Genomic DNA, 12,897 nt, shown 5'->3' with positions numbered 1-12,897 from the left:
CTTCTCCAGCACCACAGTTCAAAGCATGAATTCTTTAGCACTCAGCTTTCTTTTTGGTCCAACTCTCACATCCATACATGCCTACAGGAAAAACCATAGCTTTGACTATATGGACCTTTGTTGGCAAAGTAATGTCTCTGCTTTTTAATGTGCTGTCTGGTTAGTCATAGCTTTTCTTCCAAAGAGCACGTGTCTTTTAATTTCATGGCTGCAGTCACCATCTGCAGTGATTTTTGAGCCCAAGAAAATAAAGTCTGTCACTGTTTCCATTGTCTCCCCATCTATTTGACCAGCAGTGATAGGACTGGATGTCATGATCTTTTTTTTTATTTTGAGTGTTTCCACAGGGCTCTAGTGAGCTGCAGTAGAGGATTAACTTTTCCCTTTAGACTAGCTTGCACCCTTCAGTTTTGCCACGTTCTCCTTTCTGCCCATCTCTACTTTAATTTTGATGGTTACTTGTTTAACACCTTAGACAATTGGGTCATTGGCCCCAGATCTGTGGGGTTTTTTTTTATTGTTCTTGAGTAACTGGTTTAGTCGCTAAGTCATGTCCGACCCTTGTAACCCCATGGACTAGGGCCTTTCAGGCTCCTCTGTCCATGGAATTTTCCAGGCAAGGATACTGGAGTAGGTTGCCATTTCCTTCTCCAGGGGATCTTCCTGACCCAGGAATCGAAGCTGGGTCTCCTGCATAGCAGGCAGATTCTTTCACGACTGTGCTATGAGGGAAGCCCTCTTCAGTAATAATTATCAAAGATTATAATTGTATAGTATTGAGAAGTATAGAAAAAAATGCAGTTATTGGAAGACAATTACTTTACAATATTGTGTTTGCCTCTGCCACACATGAACACAAATCAGCCACAGGTATACATATGTCCCATCCCTCCTGAACCCCCCTCCCATCTCCCACCCTATCCCACCCCTCTAGGTTGTCACAGAACACTGGATTGAGCCCCCTGTTTGTAAATTGATATAGTCACTATGGAGAACAGTGTGGAGATTTCTTAAAAAACTAGGAATAGAACTACCATGTGTTCGTGCATGCTAAGTCCCTTCAGTCGTGTCCAACTCTTTGCACCCCTATGAACTGTAGCCCACCAGGCTCCTCTGTCTATTCTCCAGGCAAGAATATTGAGCGGGTTAGCATGCCCTCCTCCAGGAAATCTTCCTGACCCAGGGATCAAACCCACATCTCTTACATCTCCTGCATTGGCAGGCGGGCTCTTTACCACTAGCGCCATCTGAGAAGCCCTAGAACTATTATATGACCCAACAATCCCACTGCTGGATATACACACTGAGAAAACCATAATTGAAAGAGACACCAAAGTGTACCCCAATGTTCATTACAGTACTACTTACAATAGCTCAGACATGGAAGCAACCTAGATATCCATCTACAGATGAATGGGTACAGAAATTGTGGTACATATATACAATGGTATATTACTCAGTTATAGAAAAGAATACATTCGAGTCTGTCCTAATAAGGTGGATGAACCCAGATCTGGTTTTGAATCAGCTCTTCACAGCTGTACCTTCCTGCAGTGGTATCAGTGGCATTTATTTCTCAAGTCAAGGAATAGTTGGAATAGGAGCATGGCAGAGGAGAGAGGTGGAAACCTTCATCCATGGGAAGAGATGAAAGAATCTGGAGCTCAGCCCTAGATCAAGGCTGAGGTGTAGATCTGGGGTAGTTGTCCCTGAGAGTGGAAGAATTCACTCATGGGCTGTATGCAGAAATAAGGCACCAAAAGGTCCCTATCAGAAAGAGAGAGGCAGAGGAGGAACTCAAAAAGAAGGTGGAGGTTCGATGGAGAGGTAGGACAAGAACTTGGCAACCACATCATAGAAGATGAGAGAGGAGGTGTTTGAGGAAGGGAGAGTCAGCAGGATCAAGTGTCCTGCAACTCCATGAATGAACAGAATCTGGTGTTAACATGACATTTCGACTGAGACAAAAGTAAACACAGCGCATCCTCTTGAGAATCTCAGTTTGACAGTTTGTTCTTCCCACAGTAGAACACATATATAACTGTGAAGCGATTTAATGCAAAATGCCAACACTTTCGGTGGCATAACATTTCAAAAACAACTTCCACATCCAAAATTATCTGTGAATCTTAAAACTTCATTATTTGTGAGTCCTTAGTAACTCATCTGCCAGATTCACGGTGCCTTGCCAAAGAGCAAATCATAGAGCTCAAGTGATTTCATCTAATCTGTCATTCCACAATTGAGGAAATGCCAAGTTAGTGGTTCCCAAGGCCACACAGCTGCCTACCCTGGCAGCAGACCCTACACTGACCACAGAGACATCTTGGGACATTTGGGGGTAACTTCACCTATGGGCCATTCCACATCAGTGGGTAATCTAACTGTCCATGTGAGGCCACGTTTGTGATGCTCTCAATTCTGACATCCAGAGCTCTCCAGACAAATGTGACTTTTCTTCTGCCAAAGTAAGTGAGATATCTGGGTTTGGAAGGGGACATGCAGCCCTGCTCACTGATGCTGTCACCAAGTCATCAATGCTGTCTTTAGCCAGGAAGCCAGCCATAGCACAATAATAGTAGCATTCACCATGAAATCATATTTGGTTGCTGTTACTTTCACCATGAAATCATATTTGGTTGCCCTCATTTATGGGGTGGTTCCTGAACTCAAGAGTGTGATGAAGGATTCTCTCCCCTATGACACAGAATGGGGAAAGATAGGAATTTCAATGTCAGCTTGACCTAGCTATGGAGAAAAAACACAACTTTCTTCTCAGGATCATTGAATGGAATTGATGAGATACTGTGCACTTACTGCCTGTTGATCATTAAATTGCATCTTGATTTAACTTGTCAGGTAGCTCTAGTATCTGGATGCGTCATGGCAAATTACTCTAATTCCCAGGATTTGTTGAGCCTAGCTATGGTTGTTAAACATGTGCTCAATTGTTTCAGTTGTATATTATAGAATGTAAAAATGTCTTACCAAACTCAGAGGAAACTGGAAAAAGACTTTCATTGTCATTAAATGGGTAGAAGCTCATGATTTGGTCATAGAGGCAGCTACAGTTTTCATCACTATTCCCAGGAAATAGTTTCACAATCATTCATTTAGTAATGACGTTGACAAGTGAAAGCTAATTGTTTGCAAGTCCTATACTTAGGGTTAAAGATTGAGCAGTGCCCATGGCTTCTTCCCACTGAGAAAACAGTAGCATATATTTGTATTAGGATGCATCAACTGAAGGATACTGTTAAAACCTCTAATCATTAGAATGCTAAGTTAGTCAGAGTGGATCAATTCAAGTATTTTCAACCTCTTCATTTTACATCCCAATATGTTAAAAAGTTGAATATCTTAAAACCCTCTTCCAGTTCAGTTCAGTTCAGTCGCTCAGTCATGTCCGACTCTTTGCGACCCCATGAATCACAGCACGCCAGGCCTCCCTGTCCATCACCAACTCCCGGAGTTCACTCAAACTCACCTCCATCGAGTCGGTGATGCCATCCAGCCATCTCATTCTCTGTCGTCCCCTTCTCCTCATGTCCCCAATCCCTCCCAGCATCAGAGTCTTTTCCAGTGAGTCAACTCATCGCATGAGGTGGCCAAAGTATTGGAGTTTCAGCTTTAGCATCAGTCCTTCCAATGAACACCCAGGATTGATCTCCTTTAGAATGGACTGGTTGGATCTCCTTGCAGTATAAGGGACTCTCAAGAGTCTTCCCCAGCACCACAGTTTAAAAGCATCAATTCTTCGGTGATCAGCTTTCTTCACAGTCCAACTCTCACATCCATACATGACCACGGGAAAAACCATAGCCTTGACTAGATGGACCTTGGTTGGCAAAGTAATGTCTCTGCTTTTTAATATGCTATCTAGGTTGGTCATAGCTTTCCAAGGAGTAAGCGTCTTTTAATTTCATGGCTGCAATCAGCATCTGAAGTGATTTTGGAGCCCAAAAAAATAAAGTCTGACACTGTTTCCACAGTTTCCCCATTTATTTGCCATGAAGTGGTGGGACTGTATGCTATGATCTTAGTTTCCTGAATGTTGAGCTTTAAGCCAGCTTTTTCAGTCTCCTCTTTCACTTTCATCAAGAGGCTTTTGAGTTCCTCTTCACTTTCTGCCATAAGGGTGGTGTCATCTGCATATCTGAGGTTATTGACATTTCTCCTGGCAATCTTGATTCCAGCTTGTGCTTCTTCCAGCCCAGCGTTCCTCATGATGTACTCTGCATAGAAGTTAAATAAGCAGGGTGACAATATACAAACCTGACGTACTCCTTTTCCTATTTGGAACCAGTCGTTGTTCCATGTCCAGTTCTGACTGTTGCTTCCTGACCTGCATACAGGTTTCTCAAGAGGCAGGTCAGGTGGTCTGGTATTCCCATCTCTTTCAGAATGTTCCACAGTTTATTGTGATCCACACAGTCAAAGGCTTTGGCATAGTCAATAAAGCAGAAATAGATGTTTTTCTGGAACTCTCTTGCTTTTTCCATGATCCAGCAGATGTTGGCAATTTGATCTCTAGTGCCTCTGCCTTTTCTAAAACCTGCTTGAACATCTGGATGTTCACAGTTCACGTATTGCTGAAGCCTGGCTTGGAGAATTTTGAGCATGACTTTACTAGCGTGTGAGATGAGTGCAATTGTGTGGTAGTTTGAGCATTCTTTGGCATTGCCTTTCTTTGGGATTGGAATTAAGACTGACCTTTTCCAGTTCTGTGGCCACTGCTGAGTTTTCCAAATTTGCTGGCATATTGAGTGCAGCACTTTCACAGTATCATCTTTCAAGATTTGAAATAGTTCAACTGGAATTCCATCACCTCCACTAGCTTTGTTCGTAGTGATGCTTTCTAAGGCCCACTTGAGGATGATCAAATAGCCATTCCTTTGACTCTGTTGGAAGGAACCCTTATTAAAACTGCTGAAATATGAAATAAGTATCCAATTACCATTATGAAAATATAATTTAATAGGTAAAGTAGGCATAATATGCTTATAATTTGCAAAACTAACCTTCTTATTAACTTGGGGCTTCCCTGGTGGCTCAGATGGTAAAGAATCTGCCTGCAATTCAGGAAACCTGGGTTCGATCCCTGAGTCGGGAAGATCCCCTAGAGAAGGGAATGGCTATTCACTCCAGTATTCTCACCTAGAGAATTTCGTAGACAGAGGAACCTGGTAGTCCACAGTTCATGGGGTCTCAAAGAGTTGGACATGACTGAGCGATCTTATTAACTTAGCATTTTAATAAATCATATCATTATTATATCATGTTATATACCATGCTATCCTTATACCATGCTAGAATCTGCTCAATACTTTAAATCATGATGAAACTAAAGTATATTCATGCATTTACATTTCAACAAATTAAGAGATGAGAACTCAGATTGAAGGCAGGAGAAGGGGATGACAGAGGATGAGATGTTTGGATGGCATCACCAACTCGATGGACATGAGTTTGAGCAAGCTCCAGTAGTTGGTGATGGACAGGAAAGCCTGGTGTGCTGCAGTCCACGCGGTCACAAAGAGTCGGACACTACTGAGTGACTTAACTGAACTGACTGAACTCAGAGTGAAATTAAGATTAAAAATTTCCTAAAATGGCATCTTTGAAGCATCTCCATAGATTGGTGCCTGAGGACATATATTCTCTTCCATACCCTTTGGTTGCTTTATCTGTGTGAGGTTAGAGATTATGGCCTGGATCAAACTGATTTTTTTCTAATTTTTGAGGGCTTCTTCTGTGACCTATCCATGCTCAATGTTTATAAATATTGTAAAAGAAGGACACAATGCTTATATATACATGTTTCAGTTCATAGGGTACCTCACAAAGCAAGGATTCTTTCTCTCTCCCATGTGTACATATGTATATTTGACTTCAGTTACGTAAATTCACTTGGGCTTCCCAGGTAGCATGTGGTGAAGAAAACACCTGCTAATGCAGGAGACGCAAGAGACGTGGGTTCAATCCCTGGATTAGGAAGATCCCCTAGAGTAGGAAATAGCAACTTGCTCCAGTATACTTGCCTGGAAAATTCCATGGACAGAGGAGCTGGGTGTGCTACAGTCTATGGGGTCGCAAAAAGTCGGACACAACTGAGCAAGTATTCACGCATGCACATAAATTCAATTACCTATTGTATATTCTGTTTTCAATCTTCCATTTTTTGAGTGGAGTATGTCAAAATCGGTAACAAAAATTTTTTAATTTTGACTCCTGTATCTCTACCTTTGCTTCTATAAGTTTTATACTTTGCAGATTTAATGCTGATTACTAAGTACATGGATTTTCATGATGTTTACATCTATTTTCTCTACAATTTTTTATAGGTTATTGTTACAGATCTGCCTCTGTCCACTGTGCTATTCTTTGTCTTGAATTTTGCTTTTTATTTTTTTTAACTATTTAAGGCTGCTAGTCTCAGTTTTCGGAGAAGACAATGGCAAGCCACTCTAGTACTCTTGCCTAGAAAATCCCATGGATGGAGGAGCCTGGTAGGCTGCAGTCCATGGGGTCGCTAAGGGTCGGACACGACTAAGCGACTTCACTTTCACACATTGGAGAAGGAAATGGCAACCCACTCCAGTGTTCTTGCCTGGAGAATCCCAGGGACGGGGAAGCCTGGTGGGCTTCCATCTATGGGGTCACACAGAGTCGGACACGACTGAAGTGACAGCAGCAGCAGCAGCAGCAGTCTCAGTTTTCTTCTGCTTCATATTTCCTTGATCTGTCTTTTTCTTTTCTTTATTTGCAATCTTTATCTTTTTTTTAAGTGTTGCTCTTTCTGTGTGCTTTTTTATTCTGAACTCAAGGTCTCTTGACCTTTAAGTTGCTAGAACAGCATATTTACATTTATTATACTTACTGTTCTATTAGGACTTATTTTTGCCATCTTTCTTTAGGTACTTTACTGTATTTTCTGTTTCTTTGATTCTTCTTTTCTTCTTCCCATTAGATCTGTTGATTCTGAAGTTATATATTTTTAGTGCTCTATGGTGACTCTTAATCATAAACCAGTAAGTCTCAATCAAGGGTAATTTTGCCTCCAGTGGACATTTGGTAATATCTGAAGACATTTTGGGATGTCACATTGTAGAAGGTGTTTCTGGCATCTGCAAAGTAAACTTCAGGGATGCTACAAAACAAGATATAAAGCACAGGACATCCCCCGCTGCAATAAAGATAACAGAGTCAGCCAGCCGAAAATATCACCAGTGCCAAGGTTGAAGAGCCCTATCTAGACCACCATATTGAAGAGCCCTGGTTTTTTTAACCTTGTGAATATCTCTTCCAGTAGACTAGTAGTTCACCCAGCATGCTTTCATATTCCTTTGGTCTTCCAGGACTTTCATTTTCCAGATGTGAACACTGTCCCTTTTATCCTCAATATCCATTAGTCTTTCTTGTATATTTTGAACTTTTTCTTCAAGAGTTTCTCAATCAGATCTTCCAGCTTCCTAATACATTTTTTTTCACCAAAAATCATAAACCATAGTAGGATAAGGCAATGATGGATAAAGGCCAAATGTAATAGCCATATGAATAACACCCATAGCCTACACATCAGTTTCACTGTATCTCAGTTATCATTCCATGAGGCCATAGATCTACGGTTCAATAAGAGTGGAAAATTTTGCCTACATTGCCCCACTTTAGACTCACAATATATATTAAAGGTTTGAGAAGCTTTGTGTAGGCAACGTGCTTTATTTGGTTTAACCCAGCATTTTTTATATTTCTTGAGTAAGAAACCCTTTCTTGTTTTCAATATTTGTCTGTGAGATATTCCACTGTGGAAAACAAAACAATAGCAGTTATAGGAAACTATAGAATAAGTACAGAAACCCAGTCCTTGCCCTTAAGAAAAATTTAATGTGCTGAGCCTTAAAATGTAAAGTTTTAAGATGAAAGCCAAAATTGTCTCTTTGACTAGACATCTGCACACAGAAACTCCCAGAATGCTTCCTATGGATTGAATGCTCTTGAAGCATTTTTTCTTTCATAGAGTTTTATTTTTTAAGTTTTTCTTTTTATATTTTTTACATTTTAAGTTTTTTTTTTTTTATATAGCAGGCAATCTATTAGAATATAGAAAACTTGAAGGGGGGACTTCTCTTGAAGCCCAGTGGTCAAGACTCTGTGCTTCCAATGCAGGGCGCATGGGTTCAATCCATGGTTGAGGAACTAAGATCCCACATACCACACAGCACAGCCAAAACAAAGAGCTGAAGCTCTGCTTCCCAGTTTTGGTACAACCAGTTAGAATACTGTTTCAGAGGAACAATCTGAGGGAAAAGCTGCAGGAAAAAAGAGTGGCATTTATTTTTAGGGCCTCCCCCATCCTTTATCCTCAGATTCCCTTCCTGGAACAAGAGAACGAGAGAACTACAACCTTCGCTTAGTAGTGTGAAAGGCAAGTAGAGTCTCCCCAGATCTCCTGGCCTACTATTTAGTAAACCCACAGTCTAGTGATAGTGGGAGGACCTTGGAGACTTTTCCGAGGTTGGTTGTCAGAAGGCGTGAGTTCTTGGGGGAAATGGAAGCTACTCTGTATTTTTTCTGGTAGGCTTAGGCAGTGGATCAGCTTCCCTTTATTCTGTGCTCACTTGCCCATTCTGTTCTCAACAACAATATATTCTTCTTTTGTAGATTAGAATGTCCGAAGCATCGCTAGTTTTCATTTGGAAGACAAAGCATTTTGAAGACAAATGAACTCTTTGTTTCTTAGATGTGCTTCTTCCTGTGAGCTTCACTGGAACTTTCTGACTCAAAATTTTAATAACTCGTGAGGGTCTTTTTTCTGTAATAAATTGTGGAGCAGGAGGTATGATGCTTCATACTAGAAGATATCAACCAGCAAATGCAGTCCTTTTATGAGAAACCTAATATACCTCTATATGTACAAAATGAGTGATGAGAAAAATTTTAATAGTACTAGCCTAAGCTAATATTTCAGACTATTATTAATGGTTTTGCACATTAAGTATCATGGAGCTTTGCCATAAAGGGCTCTATTTTTAGCTCCGACTATAAATACAAATAGCTGCTTGTTAGATGCCTGACACTGTTCTTAGACCATTACCTCTGTTAGCTCATTTATTCCTCACAACGGACTTTGAGGTTGGAATTAATATCATCCCCGTTTTGTAGTGAGGAAGCAAGGACACAGAGGGATTAAATATAATGCCGAAGCTCACGTAGCTAGTAACGGTCTAAATACTTGTCTCAAGGCGGCTGTAGATATTCCTGTAATCAAATAAACACTTACACAAAGACTTGCACCCCAACGAAGGATGCAGAAAAAAGAACCTCTGTTGGTTGTAGGAAACCAGGGGGGCTGCCATTCCTCAGTGTGGTGGAGGGCATGGCTTGGCCTCCACCATCCCAGTCCTATTCTCTTCTCCCGTGCCTTCCTCTCGTATAGACTCTGGTCCCTAAAAGTAACATTCCCCAGACTCCTGTGCAATCATTTTCCAGGTGCAAATTTGCTCCCTTCATTTAAATGCACCTGTGCATCTTTGGGAAGGCAGAAGTGAGCTGAGTGGTTCCTCCTGATGTTAAGTCTGTGGCTGCCACAAGCATGGCTCTGAGAAATTAAGCTTTTCTGGCACAGTGCCCTAGCATCCCCACACTCACTTCCTGGGTGTCAGCAGGCAGCCATGTAGTAGTGGCAGTAACCTACTCAGCTTGCCACTGGCTGGTCATTCTCATTGCAGGTGGAGAGGCAGTTGCTGTGGCTGTGCCTTGGGTCCATCTTTCTAATACCTAACTCTCTGCATTAAATCCCTTACTGCATAAAATATCTGATCTGATTCTGTTTTCCTGCATCTGATCCTGACAGTACACCTGGATTCCCAAGCAAAGACTAGTAACTTCTAGCAGTTGGCAGTACATACCTTGGGGAAGGGAGCTGACCACTCAGCACAGATGGTCCGGGCAAGGATACAGACTATTCTGCTCTCTTGTGTGATACTTGCTATGAAGTGTTAGTTACTGTAAGGGAATGGGATGCTCATCAGGATCAATTGGCAATCTCTTAATATGTGTTTAACCTGTACAATGGAATGTATCTTTGTCTCTTTAAAATATGTGTTATTACCATTCTCTGCAGCCTTTTCTGATTTTCCCACCTACTCACCCCCATCCTTTTTTCATTTGTTCCCTTGTGGTTTGATATTTAGCCCATTCTTATACCCACGGCCTTCTAAAGAAATTGCCTGTGTTCTTGAAAAAAAAAAAAAATTCCTCACTCTATTAGGAACTTCCTGAGAACATAGGCTCTGTCTTGTTCAGCAGTATATCCCCAGGGTGTAGCATGGTAAGTGGAGCAAATACTCAATACACATTTACCTAGTGCATGAAGGAGCACTCCCTTTCTAGGTGTTATTCTATGAGGATACCTGACCATAACTATTAAAGTGACTATTCTGGTGATCAGAGTGGATAAATTCAGGAAAATACCTCTCCTTGGAGAATTGCCATAATGAGGCAAATTCTATCCAGGTATCGAAGACCCAGGGAACTAGGGAAATATTATGCCTCTTTTTTTTTTTTTTTTTTTTGCAGAAATGAGGCAATTACTGTAAAAGATGTATTATGCAATCATCTTAGTAACCCAAACAGGGCTGTGAGCATACACTGTGATTACAAAGACAGACAAATTTTGCAAACAAGTGATTTTCCAAGAGATACAAACAGTTCCTGCTATTAATGAGGCAGAGACAATGTTCCTAATTGTCTTTGCCAAGGAAGAGGCAGCTGAAAATGTGCAGTCGACTTAGCAGGTCACAAGCACGTTTACTGGTGATCTCATGTAATCCTCCCCAGCGAGGCCCCAGTTGTCACCTGCCCCCTTGTAGATGAAGACCTGCAGCTGTAGAAATGACACTATTGGTAAATGACACACAGGTCCTTGGAGCTGGGTCCCTTAGCCACAAGCTCTGCTGTCTTTTCACTTCATCCCTGTTTCCCCATTCTGGCCAGATGCACAGAGTAAACCTCAGTTGCCAAAAGGGCCACCATGACCTAGCCCCTCTCTGCAGAATCCGAGTTCTGGGTCTGCTCTCGGAAGCCCCCGAGTTCTGGTTGTTTCCCCAGCCACTGTGATGGATTTGGAGTCTCAAAATATGGATTTCGCACAGCTTCATCCATTTAGCTTGGATGGTTACTTTCTGGTAAATTGGAAACTGCAAGGGCCCCATAGAAGATTAAGGTAAAATTCATATCACTGTTTTTGTGCTGAGAGCATAATGTCTGGAACCAAGGAAGAAGCAGTTGGTTACGTCTTTATGGGTCTGTCCTCTCCAAGGATGCTGTCTTGCTCTCTGGACACCAGCTTTAAGAAGGACATTGATGGGTTACAATATGACAAGCAGAGGAAGGGCAGGAGGGAAAAAGGACACAGTCCCCCCACCCTCATCTCCTCTCAGTGCCTCCACGAGCAGACTCTGCCCCGCTCCAGGCTTGGACACCACATAGAGACCTTCCTCCATCCTCCATCTCTACCCTGGCGGCTCTCTCATCCCTCAACTCTCCTTCAACCTCCTGTTGCCCTCCCTTCCTGTAGCTTCTTGTCAGAGCACTCCGTTCTTTTCCTTCCCCTCCCCTGTTGCAAGTTGTAATAATGCATTTATTTCTTTACTCAGTGTAAAACCCGTGTCTTCAATTGTTTTTAGTTCAGAAAGTTTTAGTTCAGAAAGGTCTTGCTCAACACCATGGCCCCTGCACTTTCCCAGCATGGCAGATGGGTGGATCTCAATAAGTATCTGTTGAATGAACAGATGAGTACATGACTTCATGGAGGATGGATGGATGGATAAATTCATGGATGGGTCCCAAGTATTGGATGATGATGGGTGTCCAGACTGGAGAAGAGATGATAAAAGATGGAGCCCATTGGACCTGGGCCCCAGATAAAAGGTGTGCTAAAATGTCTTCTTCAAGCCTCATTCTCAGACCCAAATAGGGACCAGTTAATGAGAGCATTAGGAAGAAGATTTTTGCACTGAGATTCTACACATGGAAGAGCTATTCAAAAGGGAAATGAACTGCCAGAGAAGCAATGATTTCTCTATTTCTGGAGCGTTCAAGAACCAGCCAGGTGTGACAAAGAATCTGCCTGCCAGTGTCAGAGACATGGGTCCGATCCTTGGGTCACAAAGATACCCTGGAGTAGGAAATGGCAACCCACTTCGGTACTTTCCACTTACCTGGAAAATTCTGTGGACACAGGAGGTTGGTGGGCTATAGTCCATGTGGTCTCAAAGAATTGGACATGACTCACCGATTGAGCATGCGCAGATGATCACTTGCCAGGAGTGCTGAGGAGTAGGAAGGAGATTTCTGGATTAAAAGGGGGTTGATCCAGATGGCACCTGAGAATACCTCTTACTCTCTGTTTCTGTAACTCCAGGTGCTTTTTCTTCTGTTGAGCTGGAGGTGGCATTAATATCTTTTGCTCTTTTATTTTTTTCTAAAAATTCTGTTAGCTAATATGTTTCTCTACTCTGCTTTCTCCCTTTCCTGGGAATATAGATGAGGTCTTGTCGGAAAACTTCCTGGACTATAAGAACCGTGGAGTCAATGGCTCTCATCGGGGCCAGATCATTTGGAAGATTGATGCCAGCTCTTACTTTGTGGAACGTGAGTACTTTTCCCATTCCTGTTGCTCGGGATGAAGCAGAATGCAGCTGCTTTTGTTCTTTGCTGTGCTGCATTGCCTTCTCTTAGAAATGTGTCGTATAATAAATGTTAGACACAATCATTGACTGTATGGTCCTGGTCTACACGGGAAGTTTGGTGGAAGAGTCCTTTCTTATGACACACCCATTTTCTTCTTTTGAATTTTAACTAAATGAGAAATAAGACATAATTTGAGGTATA

The 12,897-nt window shown here is 41.9% G+C and overlaps 1 protein-coding gene across 2 annotated transcripts in view; it reads left to right on the top strand.

Moving 5' to 3' along the window:
- Positions 1-12,897, top strand: part of HECW1 (HECT, C2 and WW domain containing E3 ubiquitin protein ligase 1) — a 478,550-nt gene that overhangs the window by 219,358 nt on the left and 246,295 nt on the right. For both annotated transcript variants that reach the window (XM_088834636.1, XM_088834637.1), the window contains one exon: positions 12,550-12,657. In XM_088834636.1, coding sequence (XP_088690762.1) covers positions 12,550-12,657 — 108 coding nt within the window. The remainder of the gene's footprint in view (positions 1-12,549; positions 12,658-12,897) is intronic.

This window comes from Moschus berezovskii, chromosome 3 (assembly GCF_049115385.1).
Source record: "Moschus berezovskii isolate FMDL1 chromosome 3, NW_MosBer_1.0, whole genome shotgun sequence".
Classification (NCBI taxonomy): domain Eukaryota; kingdom Metazoa; phylum Chordata; class Mammalia; order Artiodactyla; family Moschidae; genus Moschus; species Moschus berezovskii.
The sequence above is the reverse complement of the archived record's forward strand: the minus strand, read 5'-3'. Positions and strand labels throughout refer to the sequence as shown.